At 44.4% G+C, this 21,981-nt stretch overlaps 1 protein-coding gene across 2 annotated transcripts; it reads left to right on the forward strand.

Moving 5' to 3' along the window:
* Positions 1-12,741: 12,741 nt before the first annotated feature.
* On the forward strand, positions 12,742-20,155 carry FADD (Fas associated via death domain). Of its 2 annotated transcripts, none has more exons than XM_074998933.1 (3): positions 12,742-12,823; positions 13,198-13,506; positions 18,055-20,155. In XM_074998933.1, exons 2-3 carry the CDS (start codon positions 13,209-13,211, stop codon positions 18,330-18,332), a joined length of 576 nt encoding a protein of 191 aa, XP_074855034.1. In that variant the 5' UTR covers positions 12,742-12,823; positions 13,198-13,208; the 3' UTR covers positions 18,333-20,155. The 2 variants fall into 2 exon arrangements, with proteins under 2 accessions (XP_074855034.1, XP_074855033.1); XM_074998932.1 differs by lacking the exon at positions 12,742-12,823 and adding an exon at positions 12,889-13,017.
* Positions 20,156-21,981: the final 1,826 nt, after the last annotated feature.

A 21,981-nucleotide genomic window follows, 5' to 3' on the forward strand; every position in this document is an offset into this window, starting at 1 on the left:
CACCATGAACACATCAGTTAGTGAAGGCTTTGTTTAAATAATAGAAAAATAGAATGTCTTTAAGCGGCAGCCTTTAGTTTCGATGCCAAGGGTGGGGTAGGGAGACAGTGGGTTTGCTTTCTTACTCATTCTTTTTAAACTCCTATGAGTAACTAGCCTACTCACTTCCTGTGTCACTAAGCCAGCAGCACTACATTATCCAGACTGTACAAGGAAATGAGTACTTGAAGAACACTGTTTGAACAGGCAGGGCACCTCCCTTTCTAATCAGCTTCCAAAAAATGTGTACCTTCCAACTGACTCATATAGCGAGGAAAAGGAGTGTATGATCATGATCTTTCATCGGAAAAGTAAAATGTGCTTAGTCATACTTCTAATCAGTTATATTTGGACTAAACAACTCCAGGTGCCTTCACTGGCACTTGTTCTCTAAGAAATAAACACATGTTAGTTTGGGGTATTAAATTTTGAATCATTGAGGCTACATCTATGCTACAGAGATCTTTCAAAAGAGGTTCTTCTGGAAGATCGCTTCAGAAAAAAATTATTTCAAAAGAGCAGGACCACACACAAAAACGCTGATTGAAAGATCGATCTGCTCTTTTGATAGAGAGTGTCCACACAGCCCCTGCTCTTTTGAAAGACCTAGCCAGGGATTGAAAAATCCAGCACCACAAGGACTGCTCTTTCGAAAAAGAGCCCCAAGGAGCATTTGCACGTGCTCAAAAGAAGCTTTCGAAAGAAGGCACGCTTCCTGAGCCAGGAGCAGAATAGGGCTTCTGGAAGAAGAACCGTGTTCTTTTGATTTTTGGATCGAAAGAGAGCATTTTGTTTGTCAATACTCTACATTTTCTTTAAAAAAAAAGCTGCATTTGCTGAAAGAACTTGCTAGTGTAGATACAGGCTGATTGTATTCAATACCGTGAATGCAATAGATCTGATTCTTCTCTTACATTCATCCCTGTCAGTCCAGAGTACTTCTTCTGAAGTATGTGGTGAAAACACCTCTAGTGTAAAATTAGCATGAGCTCCCATTCCGAAGTACTTCTCATATTCTTAGTGTGTTGCCTACATCATTCATTCTCTTTGCTGAAGGGAAGTTTTTGTAACTGAGGCGGGGAGGGGACCAGATTTTATTTTCTCATAAACAAGTGGGTTGGGATATGGGTGCATAAGCAGAGTATTGGATGCTGCCAGGAAAAGCGGTATGTTACTCAAAAGGATCTCCTTCAGCCAAACAAAGAATGTAACACTGAAAGGCTGCAATGGAAACCCTGTTTGGATGAATGAGTTCATCACAGTGGAGTGTTCACACAGAGAAAAATCTCATCTTTACTTCTGCAGTCACAGAGGCTTTTTAGCAGCAGATCTGCTGCTTTTCTGCAGAACAAGCTTGGAGCAAGATTCCAGAAGTTGAAGTTGAAAGGATTTTCACATGCTTGGGCCCAAGATTGCAACATAAGGGCTACGTCTACATTAGCCCACTATGTCGAAGTAGCCTATTTCAGAGTAAGGACATGCAAATAAGCTACTTCGATGTGTATCGTCTACTCGTCCTCCAGGGCTGGTGCCATCAACGTTCAATGTTGAAGTAGCGACGGGGAACATCGAAGGGAGCCGCCCCAGAAGGAAATGTGGAGCGTCCACACACACACAGGCTCTCCCCGTCGAAATAAGGGGCCAGCAAAGCCCCAAGCCACTCCCTTAAAGGGCCCCTCCCAGACACAATTGCCCTGCACAGCACAAGATCCACAGAGTCAACAACCGGTTGCAGACCATGTGCATGCAGCATGGTCCCCCAGCTGCAGCAGCAGCATCCAGAAGCTCTGGGCTAAGGGCTGCTGCACGCAGTGACCATAGAGCCCTGCAGGGGCTGGACAGAGCGTCTCTCAACCCTTCAGCCGATGGCCGCCATGGAGGATCCTGCTATTTCGAAGTAGCAGGATGTGGATCATCTACACGCGCCCTACTTCGACGTTGGACGTCGAAGTAGGGCGCTATTCCCATCTTCGGATGGGAATAGCAATTTCGACATCTCACCGCGACGGGTGGTATTTCGATGTTGTGCTGGATACTTTGAAGTAGCCGGCTAGTGTAGACGCACCCAAGCTGATGCAAAATTTGACATACTCGCTGTAAAATAATTCATGACGATGCATTTTAAACCTCTTTTTCATACCTGTCAGCTCATATTTCCAACATAGAGAGAGGAAACTTACACACACAAGTGAGTCATCTGTTCTAAATATTTCCCTTCCCCTGTTTTTATTGGGGTGGGAACTAAAAGGAAGATGGCAGGTACGTAAGGGAAAAAATGTATATTTAGACACTTAGTGATATGTTAGCTTGGGGGACTGGCAGTATATTGCCAACTCTACCACTGATTCACTATGGCTACGTCTACACTAGAAGTATTTGTCTCCAAAAGTTACTGTCAGAAGAGATGTTCCAACAAAACTTCTGTCAACAGCTCACATCTTCACATAAAAGCAGATCAATCTGTTGATTCCCTTTGTCGAAAAAAGGGCCCACAGCGCATCTTGTGGAAGAAACGAAGCTTTACACTTCATTTGGTTAGAAACTGTCAGAGACTCTTTATTAGAATACACAAGCAGCTGCAGGGGAGAGCACCAACTGAGAGTGTTTCCCGTAGCCAGTTATAGGCGTCTCCCCGAATACAAATTTGGGCAGGTATAGAGACCTTTAAAAGAAAAGAAAACAATAGTCACGTGACTTGGTAAACGATAAGTTTCAACGCTTACTGTCCTAATTAATCGGAGATGATACTACCTGGCTCTGGCTTATCTCAGAGCTGCTTGACGTTATCAGTATGCTAGAAGCATCTGCCTCTCATCTCTGGTCCCGGCATATCTTCAGTGTAACAACCATCATTCCTTTCAGGCCAGGCTACAGCTTGATCAAACTTTTGCTAGGCCTCTGGTCTATTGCCTCCACAATCTACACAGCTTTCTTGTCAACAGTTTGTCGACAAAACGCATTTTGAGTGTAGATGCTCCACGAGTTTTTTGGATAAAAAAACAGTTTTACCTACAAAACTCTCTAGTGGAGGAAAGCCAGAACATTGTAGAGAAGGGTAAGTTTTGGCCAAAGATATGCAGCAAAACACTTCATTAATGAAAGTACCAGAAGACCTTCAATGTGCACTCAGAACCTTCATGATCTCACATACAAAAAAAACACACAAGATGAAAACAGTATAAGAATGTGAACATATAGTAAAATTAATAGAACTCAGCTTATCTATCTTACAAGCACAAAGAAATGTGATATTACCCAGTTAAATTACTTTCCTTAGCTTTGCTCTTTTATTTCACTCTGAATTGTTACTATGTTTCCACTTAACTGACAATATTCTCCAGTATTTCTGTCTGAGGTGCCTGTAAATTTCTTAGAAGAGAATGATACTAGATACCTATTTAGTTTTAAGTCAGACAGGTAACTTATCTGTATCATTCAAACCTATTTAAGTCTATTTAAATTGAAACGTTTCATCTGTAAGTTCCAGCTACCAACTGACTCCCTTGTTCAGCAATTGACGATTGCCAGTTTCAGTTATGTTTTCCTCTTTTTTTCTGGTCCGAGAAGCAAGACTATTTGTTTTCCACACCCCATTCTGGCTGGAATGTGTTTTGGGAGATCCCTTCAGTTCCATAGCCAGCAAAATGATTGATCACACTAGCCTGGAATGCAATTAATTTCAATATCACATCATTTTGGATGTCCCCCTTCTTCCTCTTAGCCAAGATAAAAGCCACCTGGCCCATGGCCCATTTTCACACTCTTATCATACTCAGCCCAGCCAGTCCCATAAAAGCACTAATCTACCTGTAAAGCAATAAGCATAAGAACCTGGGTATATAATAAACTTGAAAAAACTCAGCTTATGTTTTTTACAGGTACAAAGAAATGAGGTATTATTCAGTTACATTAATTTCCTTGTCCTTATATTTTACTTTGCCGTATTGAACTGCTGTATCCCAGCAAACCAGCTGGAGGGAGACAAGTTTTCTCAAGTCCTGTCTGGTTTGAATCCAGCTTCCACCTCTGTAGCTGGCTGTTTGTTTCTCCTGAGCCTGCAGCTAGGGCACCAATTTTGAATAGTTCTTTGAAGACATCTTCCTGAGCTTGCCTATATTCCATATAAACTCAGTTCTAAGCCACTGCTAAGCTGATAAGCACTATGCCCTCTTACCTCAGCTCCCCAGGTATATGAGGCAGTAGGGCCCCAGGCTAAAGTATTAAAGCCGTTCACCATATCAAATGCAAGCAAAATACATAGGAACTGACAGATAAGTAGCTCAGGAACAAAGAAGCAATTAAATGTATATAGTGATACTGCAATGTGTATTAGATAGCTCAGGCTTTGTGCCCCTGATTCCCAGTCATGGGCAGGGAGAGCAGGCTCTAGTAGATGAGAGAGCATGGTCTGGTAAAGAAATCAGATTGCTTATTTTCAAAGTCTGTTGCAGACATGTCATTGAGGACTGTGGTGGAAGACATTGTTTGTAGAAGGCTGTTTGGCGAGATGCACTGACCTGAGACCCAGAGGATGCTGCTTGAGAGTAATAGAAAATTATAACTAGATGCAGCAGCTCCAATGTGATCCCATAAACTCTGATATCTGTGTTACATTAGATTAGGTAGCTCCCATAGGAAGCATTACTTCCCTCCCTGAAGTCCTTCACTGCCCAGCCCAGCCATGTCACTCTGTGAGCCCAACTACTACACTACAGAAAGAAATATATAAGGGACCAAACTGTAGGGTTTCCAGAAAGAGGCAAACCCAGCCAGCTGGGCCAAATCGGGGCTACACAAAGCACCTTTCCAAAGTTTAACAACCTCAACCTTAGCAAAACCATTGTTCCTCAGGGAATTTCAAACACAGTGCTGTATATGTTAATTAAATATCACTAGTGTATAATGCACACAGCTTGGTATACGGCTTTTAAAGCACCAATTAACAGATGATGTTGCTCTCAATAGACATCTAAGCTATGCTATCTACGCCACTTTTATATGCACCAAGTAACTGCAGCCAACTTATAGGGCAGGGAGCAAAGTCTTGTACAGAATAGATTTTGCATTTTTGAAAAGTGTTGCAGATGCCTAGATCCCTCAGAGACTAGCACCTTATAGAAGTCAAGATACAGTACACTTTCTTGTAACCGGTATTCAGTTAACTGGTACTCTAAGATAACTGGCCCTGCTGCCAGGAGCTATTCCTGCACCTAGGTTTACACTTCCAGGAGAGCTGTGCTGCTCGCAGGCAGCAAAGGGATCCCATCCTGCCCGAGCCAGCAATGCCATTTCCCCTTCTTAAGCAGGGACAGGCGCTGGGATGCAAGTGGGGAAACCAAGATGCCATCATTCCCTGGCCTTGGGCTGCAGAGGCTCCAGGGCTGCTCAGCAACCGCTGCCAGTGGGCAGGAGAGGGGAAGAAGGGGAGACTGCCCCCCTGCTGTGCACCAGCCCCCACGGGGCAGCACGGGCCAGGGCCTGCTGCTGGGAGCTGCTTATCCCTGGCAAAGACAGGTGGCAGAGCACAGGGAGCCAGCCCCCACCTGCCCCTCCCTTGCCCCCACAAACGTACACGCAGCGGCCCAGGACAGGGTCTGAGCTGCTGAGAGCTGCTTATCTCCGGTTAGGAATGCAGTGGGATGGGTGTCCAGAACATGGGGAGGCAGCATGGGATGGGGCCTGAGCTGCTGGGAGCATGAAATGGGCTGCGCTGGAGGAGAAACTGCTGTAGGGGCTGGGCTGTGCAGGATTTCAGGGAGGGAAGTGCTGCTGTAGTGCAGACCCCAGACAGCAAAGGGATCCTCTTGGTTAACCATAATACTTGATTATCTGGAAGCCTCCAGGTACTGAGGCTGCTGGATATGGAAGAGTTTATTGTAGCTGGTGCACTTAAAACTGCTCTGGAAACACTGAAGCACAGAGCTGTTCGGTGGTTTGTAAAGTTTTGAGCGCCCTCTGTCTGATTTTTAAGATATTAAGCTTATGCTCAAAGATAAGTTCGACATTATTTGATTATAGCAAGCAACCATGTAGAACATTGGAGACTAACAAATTTTTTGGGTCATGAGCTTTCACGGGTCTTACGAAAGCGCAGGACCTAATAACTTTGTAAGTCTCTAAGGTACTACATGACTACTTGGTATTTGTGAACCTACAGACAAACATGGCTACCCCTCTGAAATCATTTGATTATGTGACAGGATCACTCGAGAGGTGGAAGCTGCCACTGAAATCTGAGCTGTTCAAATAGTTTCGGTTAAACTTTTTTTCTGTGCATGGAAAAGGTCACAATTTGTTGCACGCTGGCAGATGCTGCTGGCTGCTTCTACACTCACCCCTCCTGTCGGAGGTGGCATGATAATGAGGCAATTCAAAGCAGGCTAATGAGGCGCTGACGTACATGGTCAATGCCTCATTAGCATAATGGCAGCCGCAACAATTTCAAAGTGCTGATTTAGAATTGCATATTGGCAGTGTAGATTGGGGCAGCTTCGAAATAAGTGCCCCACTTGAACATTCCCTACTCCCACAAAAGTAGGTCGGAGTACAAGAGTGTTGAAGTGGAGTGCTTATTTTGAAGCTGCTGCCCTCTACACCGCCAATCTGCAATTTGAAGTCTGCACGTTGAAATTCACAAGGCTACCAATATGCTAATGAGGTGCTGAATATTCACGTTAGCACCTCATTAGCCTGCTTCGAAATGCTTCATTCCCATGGCACCTCCATGTAGAAGCAACCACTGCCTGTGACCCTATGACCTCTGGCTTTAGAGGTAATAGGTTAAAGGGACGTAAACTGCTTAGGTTTTTCAACTGTGCATGTGTCAGACTAAACTTAATAGACCACATTCAGGCCAGGTAAAAAAATGGATGCAATTTCACTGTGCCAAATTTCAAAGATGAGTCTAAGGCTTCATCAACACAGCAAACCTATTTTGAAATAAATTATTCCAGAACAGCTATTCCAAAATAACTATTTTGAAATAACACTGCTACACACAGAAGTGTAGTTTGAAAAAGCACTTAGCTATTTCAAATACATTGTTTAAACACTTCAGCTGTGTCTACACTAGCAAGGTCTTCCAGAAGACAAATCGAAAGCTGGGGACACTTTTGAAAGAGCGCGCGGAGCATCTACACCCAAAACACGCTCTTTCGAAAAGAAATCAAAAGAACGCAGAGCTGCTTTTGAGAGCGCTCTTCCGATCCCAGGCTAGGAAGAACGGCCCCTTCCGAAAGATTCTTCCGAAGGAAAACGTGTGTAGATGCTCCACAGGCCACTCTTTCAAAAGAGAAGTCCTCCGTGGCACCAGCCAGCTGGGGCGCAGAGATGTCCTAGCTCGCAGCAGTAGGGCTATATGCTCCCTGCATCTGGCTGCCTTTAAAGCCACACAGACACAGAAACCCCCTGGCAGGAAGTTGAGACCATGAGCGCAATACAGTCATGAGCAGCATTCAGTGTGCCTCGCAGCCACCCCCGAACAAAGAGCCAACAGCATGGCCAGCAGCCAGCCACCTCAGGAACCCAACAGCCCCTTCTCATTTTCAGAGCCCTCACAGGGCTCACAGGGGCCCAGACAGGCAGCAAAAAAAACCAGGCCCCCCTACAGGATGGAGCCAGAGCTCAGGGCCCTACTGGGCCTCTGGGAGAAGGAGGTGCTCAGGGAGATGGGTTGCAAGTGCCGCAACTCAGCCTCCTTCTCCTAGCTTGCCACTGGGCTGGCCACCTGGTGACACCCTGCCTGCATCCCTGACCAGATGCTGAGCAAGGTGAAGAAGTTGAGGCAGGGCTGTGACCAGGACTCAGACGGCCACTCAGTGGCAGGGCCTGCATCCCTTCTATTGGGAGTTCCACAGCCTCAGAGACAGCAGACGAGCTATAACTCTGGTGTGTGTAGGAGCTTGGACCCCCCAAGCAGCACCACCCTGCTGCAGATGGAACCAACCATGGAGTGGTCCAATGAGGAGGGGGACCTGGTCATCGACCTCCCCTCAAGGTCATCCAGCCAGGTGACAGTCAGCTGGGCATTGCCAGACCTCAGCAAAGTATTCTCTGGTAAGTACCTGGCAGAGAGCACACCCCTGCTCACTGGGTGGGGTCACCACAGACACCAGCAGGCCACCCACATGCCCAGGGGACCCAAGCAGGATGCAGCCCACCTGGCCATGGCTCCCAGCACACTGTAATGGCCACTGGCAACACTCAGGACCCATTCCCATGGACAGCACTGCAAGCCACTCATGCAGGAGGGTGGGCAGGGACAGACCTCACACAGGGCTGGTCCTGTGGGTGCAGGACCCATCAGCACCTGCAATCCCCCAGGGCCACCCTGCCATTGGACAGGGAGCAGGGGACTGCTGCACACGGGGGAGGTGTGACTACTAGGGCAGTGGTGCAGGACTGATATGCCATCCAACTCTTCCTTTCCATCAGTACAATTGTACTGACAGAGGGGTGGGAGAGCCCCACCCACATGGTCATGCCAGACAGCCCACCAGAGTTGGAAGATGGGGCCCAGGCAGCCCTCCACCAGTACCAGGGTGGACCTGTGCCAGGAAGGCCCAGAGACACTTGGTGGATGACACTCTCCACGCTGCCACCATCTGATGTCACGCAGAGGTGGCTGAGTGGTGCCTCGAGCTGGAGGAGGAGGACATAGTCTGGCACCGGATGGCCTGGGGGGAACTGATGGGGACCCTCTGGGACAGGGTGTCCACCTTCTGGGAGCTTCTGGACCAGCTTGCCCCCACAGCTGTCCCCCAACTGCTCCCCCAGCTGCACCTGCCCACCCCCCGCCCCACTGAGCCTGACCCTGCAGAGGCCTTCCCATGGCCCTATCTCCCCATTCTCCCTGCCCCATCCCAGCCCTGCAGGGGACCAGGAACCAGGGGCAGGATGGAATCCTGGGGCAAACGGGGCTTGAGGGCCTCCACCCCTGCCCTAGACTAATTTCCCTCCCCGGTTGAGGTTCCCCCTTCCCCCACCACCCCAGTTGAGGTGCCCCCATCCCCTGCCTCCAATGTACATAGTACACCCTCATTCCCCACTGTAAATAGTTATCAGCCCACTCTGTATAAATATCCACACATTCTTTCGTGCCATAAAAGTGTTTATTTGTCCATCATCCCCATGTGTCATGTGCTTTGGGGGTGGGGCATGCAGTGAGGTGTGGCTGTGTGAATGGGTGATGGTGAGGGGTGAGAGTGTGGGGGAGTCTCTGGGGGGTGTGGCCGGGGGAGGGTGGTTAGTGGGGCCCATGAGCAAAGTACTCACAGAAAGCCTCCCAGATGCCAACCCCATTCTGGTGGGCATGCTGCCTGGGCTGGACTCAGCCACCCACTCTTGGTTGAATGCCTTACCCTTACTCTCCACGATATCGTGGAGGGCACAGCAGGCTCCCACCACTTGAGGTATGTTCCACAGTCTCACCTTCAGGCATGCCAGGAGGCAATGGAACTGGCCCTTCAAGCATCTGAAGGCTTGCTTGACCACACTGCAGGTGTGGTTGAGCTGGAAGTTGAAGAGCTACTGGGTGGGGTTGTGGTGGCCGGTAGAAGGCTGCATAAGCCAGGGCTGGAGTGGGTAGGCAGCATCTGCCACCATGCACAGAGGCATCATGGTGTCCCCAAGCGGCAGCTCACACTGGGGGATGAAGGTCCCTGCCTCCATGCGCCAGCAGAGGCCAGAGTTCTTGAACACACATGCATCATGTATGCAGCCCACCCAGCCCATGTATATGGAATGATAGCCCTTTCTGTTGATATAGCGGCCTGTGCTGCGTTCCAGCGCACGGATCGGGATATGGGTCCCATCCAGGGTGCCATATCAGTTCAGGAACCTGAGCACTGTGAAGCCAGCAATGGCCGCTTCCAGGTCTCCCACATGGGCAACGCTATGCAGGAGCATGTTATTGATAGCCTGGAAAGCCTGTGTGGGACGGAAGGTGTGTGCACCTGTGAGAGCATGATGAGTATTTCAAATTGCTGGGCTCTGAATGGCCTTGTACTGCTTGACCTCACTACCCCACCCCACAGTAGCACTGGTGTCTGGTGCATTTGTGTAAAGAAACATCAGGACACAAAAAAGAAAATATTTATTTAGACAGACTTTGTCCCTTAGAAAACCAGGAATGTTAAGCGCCTGAAGTGAGTCCCATCATCTCCCACATGATCAGTGCTGATAATTCTCTCCAGTTATTAGTATATGTCTCTGCTTCTAGTAATTTTCCCTTCCTGTGGTGTGCCAGGCTCTCACAGAAGCAGCTCTTTAAGTAGAGCTGTTGCATATACCGTAACAGCTTGTAATACTTGCCTGAGAGGAACTCTCTCCACTTTCCCTCTATCAGGAGCATAAAGGAGGGAGGAGATTGGTGAAGGCACCAGTGTTAACCCTGATTTTTGGGATGAGGTGGAGGTATGGTCAAAGGAGAGTACACTTGTACCATGGGGAGAGGAGAATATTTGTTTGGGTTCGGTTTGTTTTTTCTGGAGTTTTCTACTGTTTTCCCAGACATTTAAGTTGTAGAAGAATGGCTTTTGTCCTCCCTAAAACTGGAGAAAGAGGATGGAGATGTGGGAGGCACAGACAGTAATTTGTTTTTGTGTATCTAAGACAGAAAACATGGAGTGGATTCAGAGAGCCCCTCCACTCCTTTCCTGCCCCCCAACAAACAAAACAAACAAACACATTCCCTCTTTCTTTTTAGGTTGGTTTACAAAGTTAGGAGAAAAGCACAAGGGCACAAGCTCTTCCAGGGCTTAGAAAGGTCAGGGCTACACTTAGCTTTTGGTTTTAAAAAAAGCTCCCAGCCCTTTCCTCTATAAAAACAGGCTCAAACTATTGATTGTTGGGTTTGAAAATTTGTCTGATTTTCTTAACAATCATGGGCTAGTCATAATTCTAGGCATCACCTTTGGGGTCAGTGCAGTTCATGATAAGGGGTCCTCAGCTTTTAAAATTTGTTGCTGTGGATGGCAGGACACCTCAGGTGGCTGCTGCTCCCACTGATGGCCTGCATCTGAGTTGATTCCTTTGCTGTGCAGCCATTTTGATTTTTAGCCACAGGGGGAAGCAGCTTAATAGAATGAGGGACAAGAGATAAACAACTCCTATATTTTGGCCCTGGCTGTGACACTGGGTCCCTTTCTGGCTGCTGTCAACTCACTTAACTGCTGTGATTCATTATCTTCTTGTAAAAAGGAAAACAAGTAGATTTATGTGCTGATTGATAAATTCATGATTGGAAATGTTAAACTTGACCAGCATCTATAAATTCTCCAGCAAATGGGGACCTAGTTATCCCTAGATCATACACGCGCACACATCTTACTTAAACATCATTTGCAAAACTTTTCAGATGGCAGGAAACTCTGCACAGATAACCATCCTTTTTCCTGAAGCAGGAGGCAAGTGATGAACTGAATGTTTGCACCAAACACCCATTTATATCGTATAGTATAAAATAACTCTGTAAACTTTATGCAGTCCTTGCTGTGGGGCTAGTTCTTAAATAAGATTTAAACTGACCTCATATCTACTCAGAATTTGGTTACCTATTTTTCTGTGCTGTCAATACTCTCTAAGCACTACTCCAATCTGAAAATCTGAAGAAGTGCGTCTTACCATCAAAAGCGCATTATGTAATAAAGAAATTTGTAAGTCTTCAAGGTGCCACAAGACTGCTTGTTATTTGTGAAGCTACAGACTAACATGGCTACCCCTCTGAGACTCTCTGCCAGAAGCTATGCAGGCATACTGTACTAATCAGCAAACACGCTGACTAACTCCCCAATTCCTCCATTCTAATTTATCTACCTCTTCACTTTAACAGGCAAGTTCACTTCCAGGAGTCTGCTTTAAACTTGTTACAGTTCAGTCTCCATTTACATGCTGAGAACTGAACATGGTGCAAATATAGGTTTCTGGGTCTCTTAATATTTAAAATTTAATATTGAAATGGTAAAAAAAAATATGTTAACTTAATTCTAGGTGTAAATCCATTGACTTTGAGGGAGTTACACCAGGCATAAATTTGTCCCATTTTTAGTGTGCAGTAAACCTTTGTGCAGCTCCCATAATAATTCAGAGTAAAACTTCTAACTACATTCCCATCAACCTGTTTTTTGTGTTTTTTTGAACATCGTTTTTTAGAACATCGTTTTTTAATGCATAAGGGGAAAGAACAGTAACAGAGAGGCAGCTGTGTTAGTTTGTACTCCAACAAAACAAAGCTGCAGAAATGTAGCACTTTAAAGACTAACAAAATGATGTATTCGGTGATGAGCTTTCGTGGGACAGACCCACTTCTTCATACCTTCTGAAGAAGTGGGTCTGTCCCACGAAAGCTCATCACCGAATACATCATTTTGTTAGTCTTTAAATGCTGCATTTCTGCTGCTTTTTTTTTAAGGGGAAAGATTGGCGTTAAATGTACATAGAATCCTTAACTGTGGTGTTTTACTTAACATATAACTGAATTGTTTTGCTTTTCCTAATAATTTAGGACTCGTCTGGACAGGCGTTTTGTTGCTTTGGCTGCAGAGTTTTATATATTTATTCACCAGTATGTGTGTCCATGGCCCTAGCATTTGAAGGTCTGTGTGTCTATATAAGATAGAATAGCTACTTGTATGGTACTGCCATCTACTGTTCGCTGGGAGAAAGAGCATTGCTTGGGTTGAAACGTTGTCATTCATGTGATTTCCGGCGGCAGGCAGAGCTGTGCAGAGGGAAACGTTGCTTTCAGCCGGCTAGGCTTTCCGAGCAGCATCGATTAAACCAGGAAGTAAGTAGCAACTCCTCTGAAATAAAACGTTTCTTTACGTGCTGTTGATAACTGCCATTAGAGTCGCAGAGAAAGTGCATTGAAGTTTGTTCTAAACGTTGAAAGTTTCTTAGATACTGAGAAGGACGATGCATTGTGAAAGTGAAAGTACGAAATGTTTGTGGGGAAATTGCTGTTAAGTGCCGTCCAGCAAGGTAATCACTCCAAAGAGCTTTACTTTTTATTTTTAAGGACTTGTGTATTTAATAAAAGAAAGTTTTATCTTTACATGAAAGTTGTTGCCCGGGCAGGTGGAAAGCAGACAATTCGTAAGATTTCCGGCATGTTTTCTAGTACGTTACTTAAAACAGTGTTTCCTTGATGTTCTTTCACAGGGCTTACCAAAATGGATCCGTTTTTGTCTCTGCTGAATTCATTTTCTATGAGCTTAAATGACAGCGAGCTCTCTGTCCTTAAATTTCTGTGCCGGGACAAAATTGGCAAAAGGAAGCTTGAGTCTGTCAAAACTGGCAATGATCTCTTCACCATCCTCCTGGAACAGCGGGAGATTGCAAGAGAGAAGACAGACTTTCTCCAGTTCATGATCAAAACCATTAAAAGAGAAGATCTGACAGTGCAACTAGAGGAGTTCGTAGAAGGTGGACAAGGTGATGTTGCCTGCCATCTGGATGAGAGAGAAAACCGTAAGTGGATGCATCTTTTTATTTTTATTTTGCAAACTGGTAGCAAACACTGCCAAATGTATTATTTTAAGTAAGGAACTCCTTAAAGCTAACCCCAGATAACATTGCATAGGAAGACTTTGGGGCAGAGATCTGCCTTGCTCTTCACAAAAAGAGTGAATGATGTTTCAAATAGTTGGGAATAATTCTGTGGTGAAATTCACCACCTTCAAAAGGTCAGTATGTGGACTATGCATTATTTGAGTCTGACTCACACATGACAAGCAGTCTGGCTCTAGAGCGGTGGTGTCCAAGAGAAATTTAGCCAATCACCACAGCCATCCCCCCACCCCAGCCAGGCACCCCCCCCCTGCCAGCTGTCTCCCCGCACCCCATCCCCATGAAATTATTCACTTGGAGCCATGTGAGCCACCCCGAGCTGAAGCTGCGCTGCATCAGCCGCCCTACAGCTGGAGCCCACCAGCTGTAGGAGCAGCTCCACGGGGTGGTACGTGTACATGGAGTGGCCGGTGGGGCACCCCACGTGTGCAGCTCTCCTGAGCTGCATTTCGCCACGCTACATTGCCCCATTCGCCACATGTGGTGAACAGGGAGTGTACTGGACTCTGCAGCTCTAGAAGCTGCCACGCGGAATTCCACATGCTACCTTCTGCACTGGTCTCACACAGGATGGGAAAGGAGTGCATGTTGCAACTACCTTTTCAAAAGGGGTATGTCTACATCATCATCATCAATAACCGTGGGCTCAGCCCCTGTTGGTGTCTGATGCCTCTCTCGCTATTTCCTTCCATCTTTCCCTATCTAGTGCAGAGTGGTTTAGTTTCTGTAGACTAGCTCTGTACCAATCTACTACATCATCTATCCATTCTCTGTGGGGTCTGCCTCTCCTATTCGAACCATCCATTATGCTGAATACTAGGGTCTTGATTTTTCATTCGTGCTTCATTCTGCAAATATGTCAAAATAGTTGTAGCTTCCGTTTTATAACCTTCTGCAGCAGGTTCTCTTTCAGCTGTATCTTCCTAGATAATTTCTCATTGGTGACCTTCCGCATCCATACTATTCTCAGAATCTTTCTATAACAACTCCTTTCGAATGCCAATATTCTTTTTGAATCTTTCATTATCACCCATGTCTCACATCTGTACAACATGCTGCTGAATACACATGTTTTCGAGGTGCCCAGCTTCGTTCTTAAGCTAATTGCTTTGCTTTTCCAGATCTTATCCATCGTCTTCAAACTCACTCTTGCTTTCGCTGTTCTAGTCGCTATTTCCTTCATACAGTCTAGATCATATGTTATGTTTCTCCAAAGATATGTGAACTTCTCTACATTTTCTAGTTCAATACCATCCACACTGATCTTCCTTCCTATTTCCTTAGCTCCAAATACCACTGTTTTTGTTTTATCGATGTTCATAATCAGTCCATACTGCCTCCCTTCTTCGTTTAACACCCACACCGTTTTCGCTAGCTTCTCCTCATCTTCCTCAATGACAACTATATCATCCGTGAATCTCAAGTTGTTAATTCTTTTCCTGTGCACAGATATCCCTTCTACCTCTTCATTGATCTTGTCCATCACTCTCTCCAGATGTGCGATGAAGATACTTGGCGATATTGGGTCTCCTTGTCTCGTACCTCTACTTGTTTTAGACCAACTTCCCAACTCCCTGCGTGTTCTCATCGCTGCGTCCGCATTATCATTGATATCTTTCAACAACCGTATTAGACTGCTATCCACTCCATATGACTCTCAACACCACTCAAGTCACTTTCTGATCTGTACTGTCAAATGCCTTTTGAAAATCGACGAAGCAAGTTTATACGTTTTTGTTCTTTCGTCGAGCTTTCTCCGCTATCAGTCTTAGTGCCAATATCTGCTCTATGGTACTTCTATCTTTTCTGAACCCTGCTTGCTCATCTGCTATATGTTCTACCTGCAATCTTAATCTGTCAGTCAGTATCATCATCAGCACCTTACCTAGATGACTCATTAGAGCAATCATTCTGTAGTTCTTGCACTCCAATGTACTTCCTTTCTTGGGTATTGTCATTAGCACAGCTCTTGTCCATTCCTTAGTGCCTTCCCTTCTTTCCATGCTATATTACATAGTCGGTGTATTTCCTGAATCGTGCTTTCTCCACCATATTTGATCATCTCTCCCATGATCTTATCATTTCCAGGGCTCTTGTTGTTCTTTAGTCATTTCACTGCTTTTTCTACTTCCTCCTTTGAAATATCGGTTTTGCTCTCGATGCTCGGGGGGGTGGGGGGGCAGGATGTCTCTTTCAATTCTTCAGTCACTCTTTCTGAGACACTCGGGTCCAACTGTGCTTTGTATAGATCAGTGCAATATCTCGTCCATTGCTGCACAATCTCCTCCCTGTTCATGAGCACTTCTTCATTCTCATCTTTGATCACCATCTGCTTCGGTTGCCATTTCCTGTTAATATTCCTGGTTGTCTTATACACCTCCCTGGTCTTACATTCACTGTAATACCTCTCAATATCTTCACATTGCTCCTCTAACTATTTCTTCTTATCCTTTCTGGCTGCTTTCCTTACCTCATTGCATTTCATCCTATATTGCTGTTCTGCTATCTCAGAAACATCTCTTCTGATCTTCAACACTCTTTTCTCTTGAACCAACTTCAGTGTCTTCTGGGTAATCCATTTCTTAATGATCTTTTCGTCTTCTGGAACAGTCTGCTCAATTGCCTGTTCTATAGCAATGGCTATCTCTCCAACTCTCTTATCTAGGTCTTTCTCTGTGGTGATATTCTTAATCTTCTCTTCAAGCACTGTTCTGTATGCATTCCCTGTTTCTTCCTCACATAGCCTTGCCACATCTCTTCTTTTCTTAAACTGTGTCTTACATTTTCTTTTGAGTTTTATCTTGATGTTTGTGATCACTAGACTGTGGTTGGAGTCTATATCCGCTCCTTGGAAAGTTCAGCACTGCTGTACTGATATTATCCATCTTCTTCTTATCAAAATCATATCTATCATGTTCTTGGACTTCCCGTCATTCGATTGCCATGTCCACTTCCTACAGTCCTTTCGTTGGAATCTCATGTTGCAAATCACCATCTCATGCTCTGTAGCACACTAACAATTTCTCACCTCACTCATTTCTTTCTCCACATCCAAACCGTCCCATGACTCTCTCCCAACCTTCATTATCTGTTCCAACCTTCACATTCCAATCTCCTCCAATGATCAACACAACTTTCTTCAGTATCTCCTCCACCGTCTTTGTCAAGTCTTTATAAAATAGCTCAATCTCTTCCTCCGTACTGTCCAACGTGAGTGCATACACCTGAATGACTGAGATGTTGAACGGTTTTGCTTCGAATTGCGCGACCATCATTCTTGCACTCACTGGTTTGTATCCTAATAATGGTCTTCTAGCTGTTTTGCTTAGAAGGAATCCAACTCCTGCTTCGTTTAATTTCCTGACCAAATGACTTTGCAACTGCATATGTCTCCTGATCCCATCCAACGCATCTCTGCCAGTCCAAGTATATCACATCGGTTTCTCCATTTCCTTCTGAAGCAGTTCTAATTTTCCAGTTGCCCACGGTGTTTGGACATTCTGTGTTCCAATGGATAGCATATGTGTTAGGTGTAATTTTCTTTCGGTAGCCAACTTATCGACGCAACCCCGATTGCTCGATTGGTATCGCGGACCTTGTTTATCTGGGCAACGTCCAAGGCGGTATCTTTTAACATTTGGTTGTATTGGCATCAGATTTCATTCGTATTGTGGTTTGATGGTCAGCGCATTGACACACATCTCACCAGCCCTCCTCCTTCATCCAGGATTGGGACTGGTGTGGAGCTCTCAGTGGCTTCATGACGTAGGTGTATGTCCACACTAGAGAGTTTTATCAACAAAACTCACTGACCGTCCATATTACAAGTGCGGTCTGTTGATAGTAAACCGACAGAACGCTGAACTTCTGTTGGCAGCCTTCTGCCTCTCCCGCATGAGGCAGAACACCTTTCTTGACAGAAGATGTTGACAGAAAAGCTGTGTGGATGCTCCTGGAGGCCCTCTGTCAACAGACAGGGCTTCTGGGTCACAGAGCAGCTCTGTCTGCTTTGCTTCCAATTGGCTGTTCTGTTGAGAGACAGCCAGGTAGTCTGGCCACTCTGTCGAAAGAGCGGATCACTTTTTTGATCCACTTTTGTGTGTAGACACACTTTGTTGACAGAAGTTTTGTCCGAAGATCTCTTCCGACAGTAACTTCTGTCGACAGTTCGCTGCAGTGTAGACATAGCCAAGGGGTAATAGCAGCTTTCCTGGCACTCATGGAGACATTTTGTCACTGTGTGACACAAGGCCTCTGAAAACTCCATCAGATCTGAAGTATTTCTAAACTGCATTCAGCATATCCAGTAGCTTTACAGCAAAAATTGGGGCCCTTAATATGTATATGGGCAAACCTATATGGTAAGAATGAATAGAAAAACCCACATAAATGTCTGTCTGTAAATCACTCAGCATAACCTGCATTTTGCCATTTTTGTTTATTTTTCAGGTCAGCAGAAGGTAGCTTTTGACGTTATTTGTGAAAACGTTGGGAGGAACTGGAAAATGCTCATTCGAAAATTAGAAATTTCTGATGCTAAAATTGACAGAATCCTAACAGCCCATCCTTATAACTTGCAAGAACAATTGATGCAGTCGCTTCGAGAATGGCAAAAATCGAAGGGAAAGGAAGCTAAGGTTGCTGACTTAATACAAGCCCTTCGGGATTGCAGAATGAACTTGGTAGCAGACAAAATTGAACGTAAACTTTTACAACTGCAGAATTAAAACTAAAAGATATCCATACTATAAATATATATAATGTACCAATAAAATTTAAATGAAAAGGGAAGGAATACTGCCTAATTGTTAGAACAAGAGCCAGGGTACTCCACCATAGATTTATGAGCTTAAATTCACACATGCCAAGGTTTTCAAAAAACAATTATGGTTTGGGGTCCTTAATTTTGGGATTCTCAGTCTGAGACAATTTGAAGGATTTTAATATTTCAGAAAATTCCAAGTGCCAGCCCTGTGAAAATCCTTCTCTCTTTTCAAGTGAGGCACCCTAAATCATTATTATCGTATGAAAATTCTGACCTTTGGCTCTGATTTGTAGATGTTTAAAGCTTGATGCCCACAGGTATTCAAGTGTGAAATTCTGTTTGCCTCCCACAAAATATAGCTATGTACTTGCTGTACCTCCCTTGAAGGTGTGCTGTGAAGCTTATTCATGTAATGCTTATAAAGAAGTTTGTATTCTTTGGATGAAGTGCTTCTTCTTAAATATGAAATACTATTCTGAAATTCACAAAAAAACAAGAAATCCAAAGTTGCAATTCCTTTAGTAGTCATAACTCTGCCCCTTATCTATATAGAGTATTTTTCATAACTGCAAATGCTTTTACATTTTTTGTCTTAAAATAAGTATGCAGTATAATTGCTGTAGGAACCATAATTTCAAATTTCTGGGTGTTTGTGCATTTCTAAATATTTGAGGTGGTTGAATAATTTTGTTTCATAATTTCAGAAACAAAACAGAACAGCCATTAGCCACATTCTGCCCTTACTGCCAGATCTTTTCAGATAAGTCCTATTGAAAGCACAGGAACAAACCATCCCGATGCACAAATATGGTAGGCAACCAGCTTGGCTTACCAGGGAAATCCTTGGCGAGCTTAAACTCAAAAGGGATGCGTATAAGATGTGGCAACTAGGGCATATGACTAGGGAAGAGTAAAAATATATGGCTGGAGAATGCTGGGGAAAAGTGAAAGCACAATTGGAATTGCAGGTATCAAGGAATGTGAAGGGCAACAAGAAGAGCTTCTACATGTTAACAATAAGGGGGTTATCAGGTGGATGTGGGACTGTTAGTGGATGAGGGAGGTGATAGATGATGTGGGAAAGGGTCAAGTACTCAATGCTTTTTCTGCCTCAGTCTTCACCAACAAGGTCAGCCCCCAGACTACACCATTAGGCAATGCAGTATGGGAAAGAGGTGGGCAGCCCTCAGTGAGTAAAGAACGGGTTAGGAGCTATTTAAAAAGCTAGACACACACAAATCCATGGGTTTGGATTTAGTGCATCCCAGGGTAGTTAGAGAGTTAGCAGATGTCATTGCAGAGGCTATTGCTATTATGTTACCATTTTCAAGTGGTTGTTCCAAGGATCGGTTCTAGGGGTGGTATTGTTCAACATCTTTTCTGATTACCTGGATGAGGGGATGGATTGCACCCTCAGCAATTTGCAGCTGACATTAAGCTAGGGGGAGAGGTAGATACATTGGAGGGTACAGATAGGGTCCAGAGTGACCTAGATAAATGGAGGATTGGTCCAAAAAAAATCTGATAAGTTTCAACAAGGACAAGTGCCGAGTCCAGCACTTGGGATGGAAGAATCCCAAGCACGGTTACAGGCTGGGGACCAACTGGCTAAGTAGCAGTGCAGCAGAAAAGAACATGGGAATTACGGTTGATGAGAGGGTGGATATGAATCAACAGTGTGCCCTTTTAGCCAAGAAGGGAGTTCAGATGATGCTAATGAGGTGCTGACATGAACATACAGTGCCTCATTAGCATAATGGTGGCTGCATGCTGTTTGAAAGTGCCGCTTTTAGAACGCACTCCACCCATGTAGACGGCTGCCTTTTGAAAAGACCCCTGCAGACTTCAAAAGCCCCTTCTTCCTATTTAGCATTAGGAAGAAAGGGCTTTTGAAGTTCGGGGGGGGATCCATTCGAAAGGCCCCCGTCTACACGGGCGTCATGCATTCCAAAGCAGCACTTTCGAATCGCATGTGGCTGTCATTATGCTAATGAGGCACTGCATATTCATGTCAGCACCTTATTAGCATCTTCCGAACTCCCTCATTACAATGCCCCTTCCAAAAGGAGGGGGCTAGTGTAGACACAGCCAAGGTGGCTCAAGGTCCAGTGTTCCTTCAGTCAGTTTTTTCCAGTTTTCCTTCACCTGACCTCAACTTTTTAACACCAGTCCCTTGCAGGAGTCTGTGAAAAAAAGGTTTAGAGAGGTAAGGGCAATTTAAAGTCCTGTGAAGCTTCTTGCAGACTTCAAATTTGGCTCTCACACTAACCCAAGATTGCAAAAACTGCACCTATATTTATAACCTGCTTTTATGCCTTCCTTGTCACCTGTGTGTAGTGCCAGTATCTTGCATGAGGTCATTTGAAATCAATATTGATGTGACTTTGACTAGGACAGCTGGTGGCCTCAGAAACATACTATCAAAAATATGATATAAAATTCATATTTCCTGCTGGCCCTGTCTCATTTTGTTTTATGTAGCTGTCACATGCTGCTCTTTCCCAGTTCCTCAACACATGGCAGCATCAGGTCACTCAGTACCAATATGAAATTGAAAAGAAACCTGAAATTCAATAGGAATGACAGTGCACAGAAACAACACAAAACTGTCATAAGTGACTTCACATTTTCAGTTTAGCAGAAAGCTGGGCTTCAGAAATTGTCAAGTTAACACTTGATTACAATTACTAGAAAATTTGAAGTAAAGTGTACACAGTACCTTCATACAACATTGTTATAAGGCCTTTTTTTTTAGAAACCGAACAATGGAAGATCGGCACAAAGATATGTATGGTAATAAACCAGAGACCAATATTTGCAGTGTCTACACAGAAAGAAATAAAGGGGTGATGCAGTAGCTTCCATATGTCTGCCTTAATGCATTTATAGTTTTAAATTATTTAACTGTAATAAAATAGAGCTTGCTTTGTCCATATCCCATGCAGACTTCAGAAGTTTAGTTCTTAACAACTAATGAATAAACAAACATTCTGAATTCACTGCTGAATAAAATGCTAATCCTGAGCTGAATATCTAATTCAACAAAGTTCAATGTCCCAAGCACTTTGTCCTCCTTATTTTACTCCTTTATTCCCAGTATTTATCATAACACATTGTTGTGTGTGACAACTTATACACATATATATGATACAGAGGTTACAACTGTAGTAGTTTTTGCATGTAATTAGAATGCACTGTTTTGAGAACTGACTGGAATAGTTTTTACTTGTGGCTGATTTGTATTGTTGAAGGGATTAGCACCTGACCCATGCTATATTTAAACCAAATCTTTTAATTAAATGGAACATATTACAGTATAGAATTTGTTGACCAGTGGCATAAGGATTTATGCAGGGCATGGTAGGATGCACCAAATAGATCATGTTTGAGTTTCTGCATGTGAGGTTGAAATTGTAAGATTTTATTCCAGAGACTGTTCTGTACACATTTCTCTATGTTGATTTCACAAATGATATTCTTAAAACAACTCACTTCATGCAAATGAGGTTGGCATCTGTGTTGGCAGGGGAGGAAATCTCAATAACGTACAGTTGTCAATAACATATTTCCCTGTTTTGACAAAACATATTTGTAAGAAAAATATGGGAGCA

This window comes from Carettochelys insculpta, chromosome 6 (genome assembly GCF_033958435.1).
Source record: "Carettochelys insculpta isolate YL-2023 chromosome 6, ASM3395843v1, whole genome shotgun sequence".
Taxonomy (NCBI): Eukaryota; Metazoa; Chordata; order Testudines; family Carettochelyidae; genus Carettochelys; species Carettochelys insculpta.

Coding starts and splice junctions, on each gene's coding strand:
- FADD (XM_074998932.1), top strand. CDS start 12,978: ATGTTTGTGGGGAAATTGCTGTTAAGTGCCGTCCAGCAAG. Junction 13,018..13,197: donor GTTAAGTGCCGTCCAGCAAG/GTAATCACTCCA, acceptor GTTCTTTCACAG/GGCTTACCAAAATGGATCCG. Junction 13,507..18,054: donor TCTGGATGAGAGAGAAAACC/GTAAGTGGATGC, acceptor TTTATTTTTCAG/GTCAGCAGAAGGTAGCTTTT.